The sequence below is a fragment of the Poecile atricapillus genome, chromosome 3 (genome assembly GCF_030490865.1).
Source record: "Poecile atricapillus isolate bPoeAtr1 chromosome 3, bPoeAtr1.hap1, whole genome shotgun sequence".
Classification (NCBI taxonomy): Eukaryota; Metazoa; Chordata; class Aves; order Passeriformes; family Paridae; genus Poecile; species Poecile atricapillus.
This window is the reverse complement of record NC_081251.1, coordinates 7,660,027-7,676,243: the sequence shown is the minus strand read 5'-3', so window position 1 is coordinate 7,676,243 and position 16,217 is coordinate 7,660,027. Positions and strand designations below refer to the sequence as shown.

The window sequence follows — 16,217 nt, the reverse complement described above, 5'->3', positions numbered from 1 at the left end:
TAGTAAACTCATGTAAAATTTTCTGGAGTATGCAAAGACATGATGACAGAGCTTAGTTTTCAGTGATTCTTTCTAATAAATGTATAATCTGAGACATTTGCCAAGGAATGGCAATATAGGTGTGCTATTACAGTGCACGTGAAAGGAAATTATGTCTCTCCTGAGTGGGATATAAGTTTAAGTGTAGCTCTTTCATATTTGCTGTTTTTTCTTCCACTTTATGAAAGTATTAATCTGTGTATTTATATATTTTGTATTAATATTCATATAGTAGTATAAACAATACATAATATATATTTATATATAATGAATATATTAATATATTAATATATTTTATGTTAATCAGTGTATTCAATGCACACTGACTTTTGATATTTAAAACATATATTGCTGCAGTTAGAAAAACTGCATGTAAAATAAATTGTGTTATATTGATTATTAGCAGGAAAATTTAATGTGCTTTGCTATCATTATGTTGAGATTATTGATTTGTGTTAATTTTCTTCTCAGGGTGCTGGCATGTACACCCTTCACAATAGTCTCCTATTTTTTTATGTGGTACCCGCCCCCATTTGTATCAGGAAGAGTTGCTTGGTATCTGACTTTCCACTGCCTTTTCCAAGCACTGACCACAGTAAGTAGATTATAGGTCTTGATGTTCTCAGCAGTAACTTGCTTGTTGTCTGTCTATATTAAAGCATTCATATTTAGTAAACTTGTTTTCACATTTTACTTCAACTTCTAGTGAGGTTAAGGGACGGGCAGATGCCCTTTTATCAAACTCTGCTGGCTGATGATTTCTGGCAATGCTTTTTCTGGTAAATGAACTGCTAATTTGTCCAGGTTACCTCCAGTGCTCTCAACTCCTTCTTATATAGATGTTCAGTTTCTTAATTCCAGTTAGAAATCCAACTTCTCCTAACTTCTGTTCTCAGGAGCAGATTAGGAATTCTGTATTCCTGTATTAAGCTTGAATATTTCCCTAGGTCCTTTGTTTCCCCAGTAGAAAGATGGTCCAGAAGACATCCATAATGATTTTAAATAATTCTTTCCTCTTTCTTTTGAAAGAGAAACACAGGGTTTTAATGGCAGAGATTTGAAAATGTACACACTTGCCATTTTTGGTGGAGGTGAGCAGAAAATGAATTTTGTACAAACATTGTGTGATCAGAGTGCAAGACTTAATTTGGCTACAGATCTCTGTTGTGGTGGGAACACCACAGAGAACGTGGTTGTTCAGGCAGGTTCATGTCCCAGTTCCACTTTGCAATGGTCTTAACTTAAGCATAACTCAAATTAAGGATTGTGTGGCACAATGGTGCTGAAAGAAAGAAATGTTTTCACTATTATCTCCTGGATTTACATAATTAGACTGATATTTGAAATATTTTGTGTATTTTTGTAGCCTACTGGCTTGAATAAAGTGGAAAACTGTACTTCTTTATGGCTTTGATTCCTATTGGCTAGCTCAAGCTAGGAACACAATAGTGTCCTAGTGCAAAGAAAGCAAAATTCTTTTGAGTCTCTCTGTGAAGGATGTTTTCCCAAGGAAACTGAAGGAGCACAACATCCAGGTAAACCCTTTGGGCATTTTATTATTTATTATTTGTATTCTGAAATGTACTGTTTTCCTTTTATGTGCTTTACAAACCAGAAAGAAAAGGCAGGCCTTTGTGCTAAAAAATCAGTTTAGGGTTCTCAGTGTTCTGAATTGATGTACTAAATTAATTCCAAGGTCCCATTAAACCATTTTCTTGGGTATCAAAGACATACAGCAGCTTTACCCTGACATTTCCTAAATCATGTTCTTTCTTTCCATAGTTATTCCAAGTACCATATTCTGCCCTCACCATGTTTCTCAGCACAGACCAGAAGGACAGAGATTCTGCAACAGCATATCGTGAGTGTGGTCTGGGTTCTCTCTTGGGGATTTGGTCTGAGTTTTGTTGAAAATCCTTCTTTATCTATAGGAAGTTCCTAGTGATTTGTGTTCCTAAACTGGACTTTTATAAGAATGTTTTAATATGTGGTGAAAACTAATTTGTCTTCAAAGGAATTGCATTTTTCTAGTTAAATAGGAGATGTTAATATTTAGTTGTCTCAAATTGTCTGATTAGCTATAAACTCTTTTTTGTTTATTGCTAGCCAGAGGAAACAATAAAAAATCACTCTTAACCAAGTCAGGGTAAGGAATATTGATTTAATTTAAAGGTGATTTGTAAGGGAAAAACCAAGAAACATTCAATTAAAGAAAGTATGAAAGTAATTTTGAAGAGTTTGTTGTTTTGCTTTTATTTGGGGTTTGCTGTTTTGTTTTGTTGCTTTTTTTTAGTTGATATTTCCTCAGATTTATGTGTTTTGTGTTATGAATTCAAGTCCCAACCCCATTTTCTCAGAAAAAAAATTGAGAACTCATAGAACCAAGACAGTTAACCTCACCAAAAAGGAAAGTAATTTTGTGTGTATATTCACACCAACTGAAATATCTTTTTTCATTTCATCTGTGACTTTTTAATTAATTCTTACATACACCTGGAAGTTTAAAGGCAGATCTTGTTCAGATCCTCAGTGTATTAGTTAAAAGAATCAGGCTTTCCAGACCATATCTCTGGCTCTTCAACAACCAAAACCAGACAAAATTTTAGCTTTGAAGCAAATCAGTCAGACCAAAAAAAGTGCAGTGAAAATATTTTCAAGATTTCCTGTACAGGTCATAAATTGAATGCAAGAACAGTTTCCTCCCCTCTTGCTCTCTTCAGCTCTGTTCTCATGCCTTCTTCACTGTGTAACTGCATTAAGCAAGGTAAAGAGAAAAAAGTCAAATACTACATGAAAGACTTTTCTATGTCTTAACTTGTCCTTGCAGTGTTGCTTTAGAATAACTTGTAGGTTTTTCTGTGGCATCTGTTTCCTCTTCCTAGCAAGATCCCTTTTCTCTTCCATTAGACCTTCTAACCCTCAACATACTTGATTATGTTGAAACCCAGAGAGGCACAGTGAAATAGCAAAAAGTACTAAAAATGTAATGTCAAAATTCTAGATACGATATCCCCTGAGCAGCCCAATCCCTCTTCAGAGACACGGAACGTTGTAATTTGCATTATCATCAACTATCTTTAAGAAAAAGTCTGGACTGGCAGTCACAGGACAGGACTAAACAGCAGGAGATTCCAGTTGTGTTGTCTTCTTTGGCACTGATTGTATTCTGAGTCATCTGGCCTAAATTCTAACTAAACCCATGTACCTAGTGTTTCCTATTGTCTGGTTTTATGTCTTCAGAGGCTGTGATCCAAATAAATGTGCTTTCTGGTCTGCTATGCCGGGCTTCATCAGCATGTGAAACTTATAAAAGCTGTTGAACTTCATGGCTGGGAGGTGTCACACATTTATAGTGTCATTTTATTGTTCAGAAAGGGTTTAACTTTTGAGTGTACAGCTGTTTTCCTAAACCAAATTAAGGTGGTGGAATGAACCATAGTTTTGACTTTTCAAATGTTGGTATTTTTGTCTATGTTGATATGATATTTGTTTGAAGCAAAATTTTGTTTTAATTGTAATGCTTATGCGAGAACCTTGTTTTTTATCTTTTCTTTTTTGTTTTACTTAAACACTTTTGCCTCTCTTTGGGCTTCATAGAGAGTTCTTGTTGATAGACTGTCTTGGATGCAGTCTGTTGTTCAGGCATTTCTTCAACTGTTAAAGAAAAACAGCTGTGTAATATGAATTATGCTCTTAAAAATAAGGTTGGGATCAGAGGATCCATTACCCTCTGCTGGAGACAAGCAGAACTGCTTATTACAAATTTCATTCTGCTGTTGCTATTAATGCAGGGTAGAAATACTGGATTCCAAAGCTGCTTTAACATAATTCCTACTTATATTCTGGCCAAAATGTAACCTACTTCAAGGTACAATCTGCTGGCAGATCAGCTTTATCAACTGATGTGGAAAGTAATACATCATGAATTCTGAGCACACAAGAACTTTGAAGGATACCTGTTCCTCAGCTCTTGCTACTACTTAGAAAATGAAGTTTCACAGTGGTTGTCTTTCTGGTGCCTCTAATGACACTTCTGAGTTTTATTCTATGCAAGTGCTTGATAAAATGCAGATGAGGAGCCCTAGACAAAGGTTATGAATGTGTAGGTGGTGTTTTGAATGAAAGGTGTGATTTGAGTGTGTTGCCTTTGCACTGAGTTTGGAAGCTCTGCAACGCCCAACTGAGACCAGTTCATGTCCAAACACTTCAGGCCAGATTTGGGTTAGATTTCCACCATCTGCCAGGATTTTTGTGTGCATGGACTGAATTACAGCATTGCTGGTAAGATTGGATGTGAAGTTTGGGGAAGGGGCTTTTTTTACTTCCCATTGGTTTAAATTTATGTTACATGGCGCCTCAAATTTTCCACTCAAATGCATTCTCAGTTTGGGAACAAAGTAGCACTGGTTTAAAACGTCCAGGTCTCCTAGGGAGCCTCTCTTCTATTTTCCTTACTGGATCTTGCATAGCTGCACATGGCCTGCATTGCTGCGCTGTCTGAACCCCTCACAGTCTGTGTGTGTTGCCCTCCCTTTGGGTGGTGAAGAATTTATGTTCCTTTACAGGGATGCACAAAAAGTCTGAGGTCACCTAGGAAGGCTGTTACAGATCAGGAGACTTGAATAAACATGAACCTAGGAGCTTTTGAAACACCTGTCACTTCCCAAAGGGAACATGATAACCACCAGGACACAACCTGCTCTGGAAGCATCCCTTCAGAATCCTCTGTGGCACTTCTCAGAAAGGAACATATGACCCCGGGAGCCACTGGAAGAGAAACAATAGGAAAAAAGCCTGAAATTTGGGTCAATGAGAAGTTCATTCCCAAATGGGGAGACTTTGTCCCCATCCTCAATCTGTTCATTCAGCCCTAATGTATCTTTATGCAAAATGTGTAAAGAGTCTCTGGAGCTAGGACAGGAATTCAGTTTATCTCCTGGCCATGGGGATGATGGATATGGGCATATTGCAGAGAAACAGGCACAGGAGGCTTGAAATCCCTCAGAGCGAGGAGGGTCTAGAACCAAAATTTTTCACCATTTTCCTTAACAGAGCTGCAACACCTGGTCAGGTCAATTTCATGAGACGATGCCCATAGGTAGTTTCCTAAATAGAGGCTTTGATTGTTTTTTTTTTTTTTTAGATGATCCCTTCTTCTGGTGATAATTAATGATCTGAATCGTTCTCTTAGGTTGAAGTAGGTAGATCTGCCTGAGTCTGGCCTTAGGCAAGTAACAACAGCACCTGCTTTTTCCAAGACCTTTGTAGCTGCACTATTTCTATAAACCTGAGGCAAGTATCACTTTATTTCACAGCTGGAGGACTCAGATGTCTGATTAGATAAGATAACTTGTTTCACAAGTTGCTGTCAAGTTTGATACAAACAGTCTGACGTCATGACTCCAGGTCCTGCTTTGGAAAAAATGGCATTTAAAAATTTGTTCCACTCTGGTCCTCAAGATGAAAGATCTCCGCGTTATCCCCTTGTGTCTCTTAATCTCAGCATTCCCATCTCTCATGCAGCTTGTATAGAAAAGGCTCTTTCATGGATGATGCTTCTCAAAGCTCATCAGAAAATAAATGACAAAGCTCTCTTTCCTTGAAACTGTTCTGTGACTGACCTTTCAGTTCAGTTCTTGGCATTGCTCATTCCTGTAAGAGGAAATGGTTTGATTACATTTATCTTCAGTGAGACAGATGAGCAAGATTCTCATCCTCAGTGCACATTTGTGCTTCTATTCTTTAGGAATGACTATGGAAGTTCTTGGGACCTTGATTGGAGCTGCACTTCAGGGGCAGATTGTGGCCAGTGCTCATGTCTCTCCTCACTGCACTGTGAATCCCTCAGTAAACACCACTGACTCCTGGCATGACACTCACAGCATTCCAGACCCCTCAGATCCCCTGTCTCATCAGGTAAGTGTCTATGGGAGCACACTAAAATATCCTACAGAGGAGGGTGGGGATGTTGCTTTAATACCATATCATATCCAGCTGGATGAGCATGAACACGACTTCCTTGAAATCTGTGATGCTGGAGCTGAGGCAATGACCTTATTGCAGACAATGATTTCCATCTTTGCTGTCTTTGCAACCCCTCCTCAGTGTGACACCAGAATTTCTTTGAGGAGCTTTGCAGGTGGTGCCAAACCCATGAAGCAGCTGGGAGGGACATGACCACCCTTTGTTTTCACCAGGGGCTGATTTTCAGTTTATAGAAGCTTAGTATGAAAAGCAGTTTACCTCTCCAGAAATATTCCATCTGGTCCTACGGTCCCCAGCACAAGAAATACGTGGACCTGTTAGAGCAGAGCCAGAGGAGACAAAAATGGTCAGAAGGTTGGAGGACTTCTCCTGTGAATACAGACTGAGAGAGCTGGATTTGTTCAGCTTGGAGGAGAGAAAGTTCCAGGGAGAATTTATTGCAGCCTTTCAGTACAAAAATGGGGGTTTTAAGAAAGATGGAAGAAACTTTTAACTAAGGCTTGTAGTGACAGGAGAAGGAGGAATGGTTTTAAACTGAAATAGGGTACATTAGGGAGGTACTGAAAGAGGTTAGATACTAGGAAGACTTTGTTTTTTTTTTACAATGAGAGTGAAGGCCCTGGCACAGGTTGCCCAGAGGAGCTGTGGATGCCCCATCCCTGGAAATGTTCGAGGCCAGATTGGATGGGGCTCAGAGCAACCTGGGATAGTGGAAGATATCCCTGCCCATGGCAAGGGGTTGGAATGAGATGATCTTTGGAAGTCCCACCCAACCCAAATCATTCTATGATTCCATATAAAAATGTTGGCTACAGCAGGATCTTTCAGTTCAGCAACACTGATTTCCAAAGGAGTTACCACTGGAGATCTCCTCTACAGACCAATGGCAATTTTGTTAATGAAACTCTAAGTCCTATTTGGAATCTGTACTTTTGTGAAGATATGAAGCACTGTTGAAAGTAAATGGTTGGTAACAGCCCATTAGTGGGGGCAGATCTCAGTGTTTAACATGTGGAATGAACCTAGGGATCCATGCTTGTTTATTTAATTTCCCGTGACAGGCTTTTCCTGTAATTTTGCATAAATAATTTGATCTCCTTGTACTTGAGTTTTATATTTTTTGAGAAACAAAGTTTTATATCTGGGATGAAAACCTAAAACCTGGTCCAAACCTCAGTTAACACAATTTGATAGTCTTCCATTGTTTGCAGTGGTCTTGAAAGAGGCTGTGACTTAAACAATTACATCGTGTAGTGTTTTTCCCTATGTCATTTGTGAAATCAGCAGATTGTTGGTTCCAAGTAACCAACTGCTGGATTCATCCTTTCTTTTTATACTTTCATCTGTTGCTCTGTCAGTGCAAGTACCAACCTGTATATATAATATCCATGAAGAAGATTCCGTGACCTGAATATAATCTCAAATGCTTGATGTAAATGAGAAAATACATATTTGTGCTCTTCCTAATGCAGTGGAGTAGCTCCTATTATCATGCTCCAGCAGCAGTAAAATCACAAACTAAAGGCATGTTTTTATCGATGTTTTGGATTTGCACACTCTGGTTTCAGCACTGGTGGTCTAGGAAAGGGATGAAACCTTGCCTCCCCCCATTCCTATCCTTTGCCTCTGTGCCACCTGATCCTTGGTTTTTTTTGGCACAGGCTGATAGAGCTGATCTGGGCAACAGTCAGAGGACAGCTGGGCTGCTTCTCTAAGTGGCCGTGCCATTTTATGGCTGAATAATGTGCTTTGGAAGATGCTTGTTTGGTAACTTGTAGTGTGTGTTTCAACAAGACACAGAACATCATCCTGCCTTCTTTTTTAGCTTCTGGGACAATGGTTTGATTTAGAACACTACTGTGTTTATTACACCTCTGTGAATTGTTGGGGCGAGTATCTTGAAAAGTCATGGCACAAACTGAATTTCATTGCATAGCAGGTTCCCTATCTGAATCTACTTCAGACTGAATTCCCCAATTTCTATTTTGAAATCTCTGAAATGGCTTTCAAGGGAAAAAAAAAATACACAATCTTGATTTATTTCCTTTCTGTCTGACCACATGTGCTTTCCTGTCCTTTCTGAGGTAGGAGGGAGATTGAGAAAGGAACTTCACAATGAGGTGAATGTCAAGTAATTTTCTATTTTGAAAAACTAACAGAAATCTATAGCCTAAAGTAGCCAGGGTTTGTAGATAGAGGCATTATCTTTCATTAAACTAGATACTGAAACTGGGAAATGATGGAAAAGCTTTTAGACACAGTTTTCAGATCTGAAGAAGTTGCAGAGTGACTGGAAACCTGCCCTTTGTTCACACCACACACAGCAGAATATGCACCTAATTAATTGCACAGTAAAGAGGAGATCTTGAATTGGATCTTGATGGATCTTGAATTTTGGTTGTATGGCTGATAGGCATTAAGTTACAAGTTGAGGCAAGACTAGATTAATTGAATTTGAAGTACCTCCATCAGGAAATATTTAGAAGAGGGCAAATCTTGACTTTCTTTTAATGCCTTTCAGGAGTATGAGTCTGACTCTTTTTGTCACAAGGACTAATTCTTAGCTGCTCAAGAGCACATATAGTTTTAAAAAGCACTTAGTGAACAACTTGATATTATTTTGCTCTTTATTGAAAGAAAGGAAGAGGAAGAAATGGTTATTTTTAAGCTCTCCTGAAGCTGTTACTATAAGCTTATGAATGGATCTTTATTACTGGAAACCAAACATGAATATTGATAGAGTTGTAGATGGTCTAACAAGTTTTGTTCAGGGTTAGAGAATCTTACTTGGCCTGCCATGAGTATCCTTGATGGTTTAAGCTCAAATTACATTTAATAGTGGCCTATGAAACACAACATTTAATTCAAATGCTTCAAGCAAATTAACAAATACATAAAAGCAAAATAGAAAATTAATAAAGGAGTCCTGTTGCCATCTTTTTTTTTTTTTTTTTCATCCCTTTCTCTTCTGGCTCAGCTACATTTCAGGCTGAAATTGCCTTGTTTAAGTGAATTCGGGTATCTCCACTGCTGCACTCTGTATTCTCTGTAAGCCATAACCAACAGTGTGAAAGTACTCTGTTACTTAATTTATAGCTCTGAAGAATAGTGCTGCATTCCTATATCTCACCATGTTATTTTCTGAAATGTAAACATCTTAACAAAAGCAGTTTTCTTGAAAATATTCTATTCTTACATGGTTCATCTGGATAAATTTGCACCTATACTAATGTCTTCATATTTTGAAGTATATTCTTGTAATTGTATTTTTTTACCAGCTTCTTCTTAGACTTACAATAACTTAATCTACAACATATAACCAATAAATTGGAATTCAGTTATCCTATCAAGTAATCATTGTTTCATAAAGCTCTATAAGCTATCTTTGATAACACACTATCAGGTAAATTATTACATCATACTAAAGCAAAATATTTTTTAAAGCTTTAATCCAAAGTCAGTGTAATCAGAGTTAGCAGCAGTAAGTGTGGTCTGGTGGTGTGGGAGGGATCCTTGGAGGCTTTTCTCCCCTGGCTAAATGGAAGCAAAGATTTCTGAATTTGCTTGGATATTTCACTAAATAAGTGGGAAAACCAGCATGCAAGGTACCATACGCAAAACACTGGCATGTAAGTATGATTTCTAAAATTCATAATTTCCATTATTATCATCATGTTTACATCAGTACTGAGGGCTCTCCTATCCACCATGAAATTCCAGATTGTAGTCTGTGTAGCCAGATCAACTGGACTTACTGAAAATTAGAATGCCTCTGTGGATGATGCACGGTTTTGGTTAGGTGACTGTGTATGTCTGTAGTTAGTCTCAACATAAGCAATTTTTTTAAATATTCAGGTTGCCAACACAGTAACCCTTTTGTTCACTGCTTCATTTTTTTTTCTTTTCTTTTTTTTTTTTTTTTTTTTTTTTCCCAAGAAATATATACTTATATGCCCTGAATTTATCCTAAGGCAGGTGTGGTTTATAAATGAACTGCAGAAGCAAACATTTTTCAGCAAGGTAGCAGACAGACATTTGGCTGTATGCAGATGAGTATTTCTTCATTTTCAGGTGGCTTACCAAAAAGGGACTGAAATTTTCATAATGACTTGTCATTCTCCTGTCACAATTTCAAATGTCTTTTTTTTTCCTTTTGAAAGGCAAAAGTTTACATGATTGCAGCAGGGGTCATAGCAGGTGTGTATCTTCTTGGAATTGTCATTCTTTTTCTTGGAGTAAAGGAAAGGGATGGTAAGTTATATTTAAATATGCCTCAGTTTAATAATAGTTATTTCACATTCCTGTACTGAAAAGATTTTTATTTTATGTATTCTGCTTCTCTTAGATCCTTATGCCTTAAAATCAGACAGAGCAATTCCTTTTTGTAAAGGGCTTGCACTCACCATGAAGCATGGTCCATATGTGAAGCTTACAGCTTCATTTCTTCTCATCTCGACAGCAGTTCAGGTAACTTCAGACCCTCTCAGTCTGTGTGCTGGCCTCATTCCACTCCCAGCGTGGGAGAGTCTGAAATGCAAATAACCTTTGGCTGCTGACTGGAGGGGTGATCTGGGGGGTGTTGCCTTCCCCTGTAAATCAGTAGGGAATCAGAATCCTCCTTTGGTGCCTGGGGTCCTGTGTGGCTGGAGATGGTTCTTACAAAGCAGAAGCAAAGCCAAAGTCCTGACCATTTAAAGATCTATTTTTTCTTTTTTCTTTAATTTTTTTTTTCATAAAAGGTGAAGAACTAGTCCTAGAGACCCAGTCTGGGTCATTCTGTGTTACCCATGCACAGTCTCCTGTGGTTTCAGTTGCTTAGAGAATGCTTTTTCTGTTCTATCTATTCCTCTCTCTGTGCTTTAAACTGTTGCCCCTTTCCTTTGCATAGGTGACTGCTCTCAGATAGTGGCTGAACTGGGTCTTGTGGAGTCTTTTGTGATGTAAGGCATTAGGTCAGAGTAAGAAGACATTCAGAGGCAGGAGGCCTCACCTGTTTCAGAGTTAGGTAGAGCTCATTTTGAAATGAGGACCTGCAATTGGATGTGGCTGTCAAGAAAAGATGTGGTGCATCCTCCCGTAGGCAGGAGCTGTAGAAAAGCCACTCGGTAAGAAACCCTCACTCCCCATAAGCACAGCAGGCTTTTTAAGCCTGACTTTTAAGACATATTCAATTCAGTAAATATATTATTTCACTCTGAACCTGTACATATCACTCAAAGTTTGCTTTATTTTGAAAAGCAAATAATTATCACATTTTTGCCAAGAGACTCTTAGTCACATGAACCAATGATCAAGATTTGATCATTGATCAGGACAGAAGGCAAGAATAAGACATGTAACAGAGCAGTGCTGTGCTCACCAGCAGTCCTGGTGAATTATTAAGCTCCTTGCAAGGGCTGCTTAAAAGTTTGTTTACCAAAGAAGCACTGAACTTTTTTGTTGGCCTGGATTTGGACACAGCATCTGTTAGTCCTGGCTGGAATACCCTAGGGTGAGAAACAATAACAGAAATTATTTCTGCTCATGTCTGGGAGCTGAAGTACTGTGTGCAACTGCAGAGATAGGGAGAATATGAAAGATAGAAGGTTCCTTATTGTCCACATCCTTCCAGCATCCACCCAGTCAGCAGGGATATAGAGCACATCTGGTTGCTGGCAGCCAACTACTTGCTGACAACACCCAGAGAGGAAAAGATATTCTGTCAGTCCATATCTCTCTGTTTTGCTGTTTCTGCTGACTGAGGGGAAGGTGTGAGGGGAGGCAGAAGCTGGAAGCTGTCTTACTCCAGTTGAGCCACCATGAGCAACACTCACTGCTTTTATTTGAGGGAGGGGACACTGATTTTGTGGAATTTAGAGAGTGGATTACTGATCAGCAAAAGGAGTGGACAGGTGAAGATGCATTGGCTGTAATTCCAGAGTGTGATATCCCATGTCTAAAATTAGGGCAGCATGAACAGGGACACAAACTAGGGAAGGGTTTTGTGGCAATAGAGACAGGATACAATTTTTTGGATATCCTAATTTATATACAGGTGGTTGGCCACCTGTAGTCTACAAGCACACAAAGGAGCAAGAATTGATCATGCTGCTGTGGCATGAGTATTAAATCCTCCTCTATCACTCTTCTTCTGCAGAGCTGGCCCTCCATCATATTCTGGTGTTCAGACTCCCAAATGAGTTCTGCAGAAGCATGATGGTGGCAGTGGCTTCATCTGTCATCTAACACAGTGCAGTTAGATCCTCCCATCTGATGAGGATTCAGATGTAGGGAGATGTGACCCAGAGCTACACTCCATACCTGAGAGTGCATATAAAACCAGCTGCTTTACCACAGGAAGTTGGCAGGAGTGTTATTACAGCTGAAATGTAACTTGTTTTGGAGTCAGAGCTTCTAGAGAAAGATTTATAGCCGTGCTGGGGAAGAGAAAAGCCAGTTTCTTGCAGTAGCCTGCAGCTGTGACAACACAAGGCAATTGGGACTTAGGGAATAAAGCCTCAAGACAGAATCCTTTCATAGGGCCATTTCTGTTTTGGTCAATTTTATGGTCTATTAGGTGTGGCTTAGCTCTTGCTTGCCCCAGTATTACTGGCATGTTATTCCAGTGATAACAGGACAATTGCTGCTTCTTAAATTACTGCAAACAAGGGAAGAATGAGACTCCCAAACCCTACATTTAACAAATCAGTCACCAACTATATTTAACTAATATGGAGTGTGATGCAATTTTTGTCTTTTTTTTTTTTTTAATTTTCCTTTGTCTTTTGGTGGTCACCAAATGTCTTAAACTCAACAGCTGGAGCAGGGGAACTTTGTCCTGTTCTGCACGCACGCTGCTGGCCTCCGCAATCACTTCCAGTATTTGGTGGTGACCATCTTGGTGAGTTGTGCTTCTCTCCCAAATGTTACCTGTTTCTTGCTGGGCCTTGACACAAAATTACAGAAGACAAGAAGTGTTGTGTCTCAGCAGAGCTGTTAGGAACCTATACTATTTTTTGTATTGTTTGTTTGAAATAAAGCTGTTGCTCCCTACTGTACTTCTAAAAAAATAGTGGTTTGGACCTTTTAAGTCATTCCTTGTTGTTTTTGCCTGTAAGCCACAGCTTCAATAAAAGACAGAAGCTGCTTCTAGAAAGGAGGTTTGGATTTTTACCTCCTTTGTCCCTTTCCCCAACCCTATGTGCTGAAAATTAAACAACTTCAATTTGCATATTCATACACACAACTCCTCTGGGCTAGGCAGCTTGCAAGGATAAATATTTAAAATATACAGAAATATGAAGATTCCTCTCTAGAGCAATTGGCAGTGTGATAAAAAGATCCTTTTACGGAATCTTTTTTCTTGACATGCAGAGGTAGAATTCTGCTTGCTTAGGTGATATCCTTTCCCACATTATAAGACAAATCTTTTCAAAAACCATTAAAACCAAGATGTTGGAAAGCAAAAGAGGAGTGCTGGGTATCTTAAGCCTCTGCAAGTGACGGTCATCAAGAAGAGAGACAAGAGACAGTAGAGTTAAAGTAAAGGCTGAAATATAACTGTAACAATTAAATGACATTTAAATAAAGGTCAAGTGTAAGGCTGCCATTAGTAGCAGTACTTCAGTGCATAGGCTGCTATGTTGCTTGTGGTTGTTGCTCCTGTGGGAGAGTATTTCAGTGTCTGAAACAGTAATGTCAACTGCAAACAACTATTTCTTTACAGATTGTTCCTAAGAAGGGACACACAGTATGGATTATGTACCGTTAAGCATATCTTAGGATAGGTTTACCTTGCACTTCAGCTTTCTTCCTGTACCATGGGGTACAGCTGAACTCACTCATCATTTGTCAGGTTCAGACAGTGTGGCAAAAGGCAGTAGCACAAGGTGTGACTGCAGCATGTTTGAACTTTAATGACTGAGCACAGCTTTGTCTGCTGTGGCTTGCATTAGAAAAGGAAATTTTAAGACACTATCTTCTGAGGTTTGACTGTGGAAAACCCTCTGATGGACAGCTTAACAGTGAATTTTAAAAAGTCACTCTAAGGATGAGGAGAAACAAGAATCTGCATGTTCACCTTCCATTCAGGCTTTTATGTTCTAGACAAAAAGATGTCTGTGAGCTCTACAGCTGAAGTCAGTGGAAGTAAACACAGTACAGATATGGGGTTTTGTCTCTTGTAGGTATCAGCAGTTGTGAGTGTTCCCTTCTGGCAGAAGTTTCTGCAGAGATTTGGCAAGAAGTGTGCAGCATGTGGGATTTCGGTAAGCAAATCCTCTGAGAAAAAAAAATTCTGCTTGTGCTCATTTCGTTTGACAATTGGAGCCACTTCAGCAGCTCTTTCAAGTGCTTATAACCTCAATCTATGTGAAATTTGCTGAGTTCCAGAGTTTGTTTTAAATCATTATACCAAATTTCAGACAGATTCCAAGTTTCCAAGGGAAACTTTTGAGAAATGGATTGATGCCGGAGGGAGGTCCCAGCTTATTTAAGAATCTGCACGAGTTTTCCTCATTTGAAGCTCTCAGAACTGAGCTTCAATGAGGTTTTATAAAATCAGATCTGAGTTGCCTCATGTTGACAAGTTATCTGTTGTGCAAGGTTTGTTTTGTCTTTATTATATGGTGCTGAGGTGTCTGCATTGGTAATTCAGTCCCATGGAAAGAAAGAAAAGTCTGTCACACCCCCCCTCAAGGAGCATCCACATCCTTCTGAATAGTGAGGGACAGTTATTAGTGAAGTAAAGAAAAAGGTGACCTACCTGAGAAAAGAAGCCTGGTTTAACTCTGACACAGCTCTGTAAAGCCAGCTCAGTGAGCCTGCCCTTGTCACTGATGGATTATTTTAAGTCCCTTACTTAGTGGAGACAGCAGCAATTTTCTGTCATCATCCTTGGTGAGTTATTGTATAGGCCTGTTCCTCCCCATTTTCCCCCTGTTTACCTTCAATTACTTATGAAAGAGGAAAGAAAAATTGCCTTGTGCACAACAAAGCAGGAGGACTTGAAAAATCCAGCCCAAAGCTATATGTCAAAATCTGAACAAAGCTGAAAAATTTAGGTCTGGTGACAGCTATTGAATAGAGTTGAACAGTTATAATTTTTGGAATTAAAAGCTGTGTTATAATGACTTCCAGAGAATCAGAAATAACTTTAAAACCCAAGTTCCAAATATGCTGAATTGTTATGTGTTTTGAAGTAGGCATCTGGAATTTGAGCCCCATCCTTATTTCTTTTTACCACTTGAGCAAAGAGAACTGTCAAAAGCAGTATTGGCCCATTGACTAGACCTGGGAATGCAGATTTCCTCCTTAGAAAATCTCCTCCTCTGTCTACTTGGCCACAAAAAATGCTTTCTTCAACCAGCTTGGCTCTATAAATTTAGTTTTACATGACTGGAAAGCCTGTCAGCACCTCTGTAAACATGGTTTAACTTAATTTTACAGTTGAGTTGCTTGACTGTTATGGTCTAAGTGGGGGATGGACTGAAAAAAAGCCACCTCTCTGTTTCACCTAGCAGACATTTCTCAGGGGACTCAGTGTGAGCTCAGTGATGGATTTTGTGTCTGACAATGCATCACAGGAGCTTCCTACCCTACCACCTTGTGTGATGTGTACAGCTAATCTGTATTCTCCCACCATGAAATAAAAGCACATCATTTAAGGTCCCTAAGTTTGTCATTGGGGAACGTTCTACTGGAAGAGAATGAGACAGGGAAGAAAACAATTTCTTTTTTTTTTCCTCTATAACCTCTCTCAGCTTTCAGGGGGAATATGTGATTGGAAATTCAGTTTCCTGAAAAAAAAAGTCACAGCACTCCAGACTAATTTTTCCTGTTAAGGTGATTCTATGTTGAAGAGAGCCTTCAAAGAGTTTAGGAGTTGGTTGGTAGATAAGCAACAAGAATCTTGGCTTTCTTCCACCAAAAGAGGTGATCAAGTCTAACTGATTAAGTATATCAAGTTCCTAGAAGTCTAAATTTCTGAAATTATCAGGAATTATCCTGCTCCCAAGCAGGATCCTCGATCACATTCTTCCCACAACCAGGTTGGTGCACAGGCTAGAAATTATTCTCTTCTGTTTATTTCCTTCAGCTTCCACGTGCTGTGTTCATTTAGGTGTCTGCTCTGCCCTCACGGGGCAAACACTGAACTTACACTCTGTAAGTCTCAGCTGGTGACTGGAAGTGAAGTTGTCATGAGGAATTTTAAG

At 39.1% G+C, this 16,217-nt stretch overlaps 1 protein-coding gene across 1 annotated transcript in view; it reads left to right on the top strand.

Annotated features, from left to right (window-relative positions):
• MFSD2B (MFSD2 lysolipid transporter B, sphingolipid) overlaps positions 1-16,217 on the top strand; it is a 37,791-nt gene that overhangs the window by 12,541 nt on the left and 9,033 nt on the right. The window contains exons 4-10 of the mRNA XM_058836753.1: positions 511-634; positions 1,822-1,900; positions 5,786-5,955; positions 10,185-10,275; positions 10,370-10,491; positions 12,821-12,904; positions 14,190-14,270. Coding sequence (XP_058692736.1) covers positions 511-634; positions 1,822-1,900; positions 5,786-5,955; positions 10,185-10,275; positions 10,370-10,491; positions 12,821-12,904; positions 14,190-14,270 — 751 coding nt within the window. The remainder of the gene's footprint in view (positions 1-510; positions 635-1,821; positions 1,901-5,785; positions 5,956-10,184; positions 10,276-10,369; positions 10,492-12,820; positions 12,905-14,189; positions 14,271-16,217) is intronic.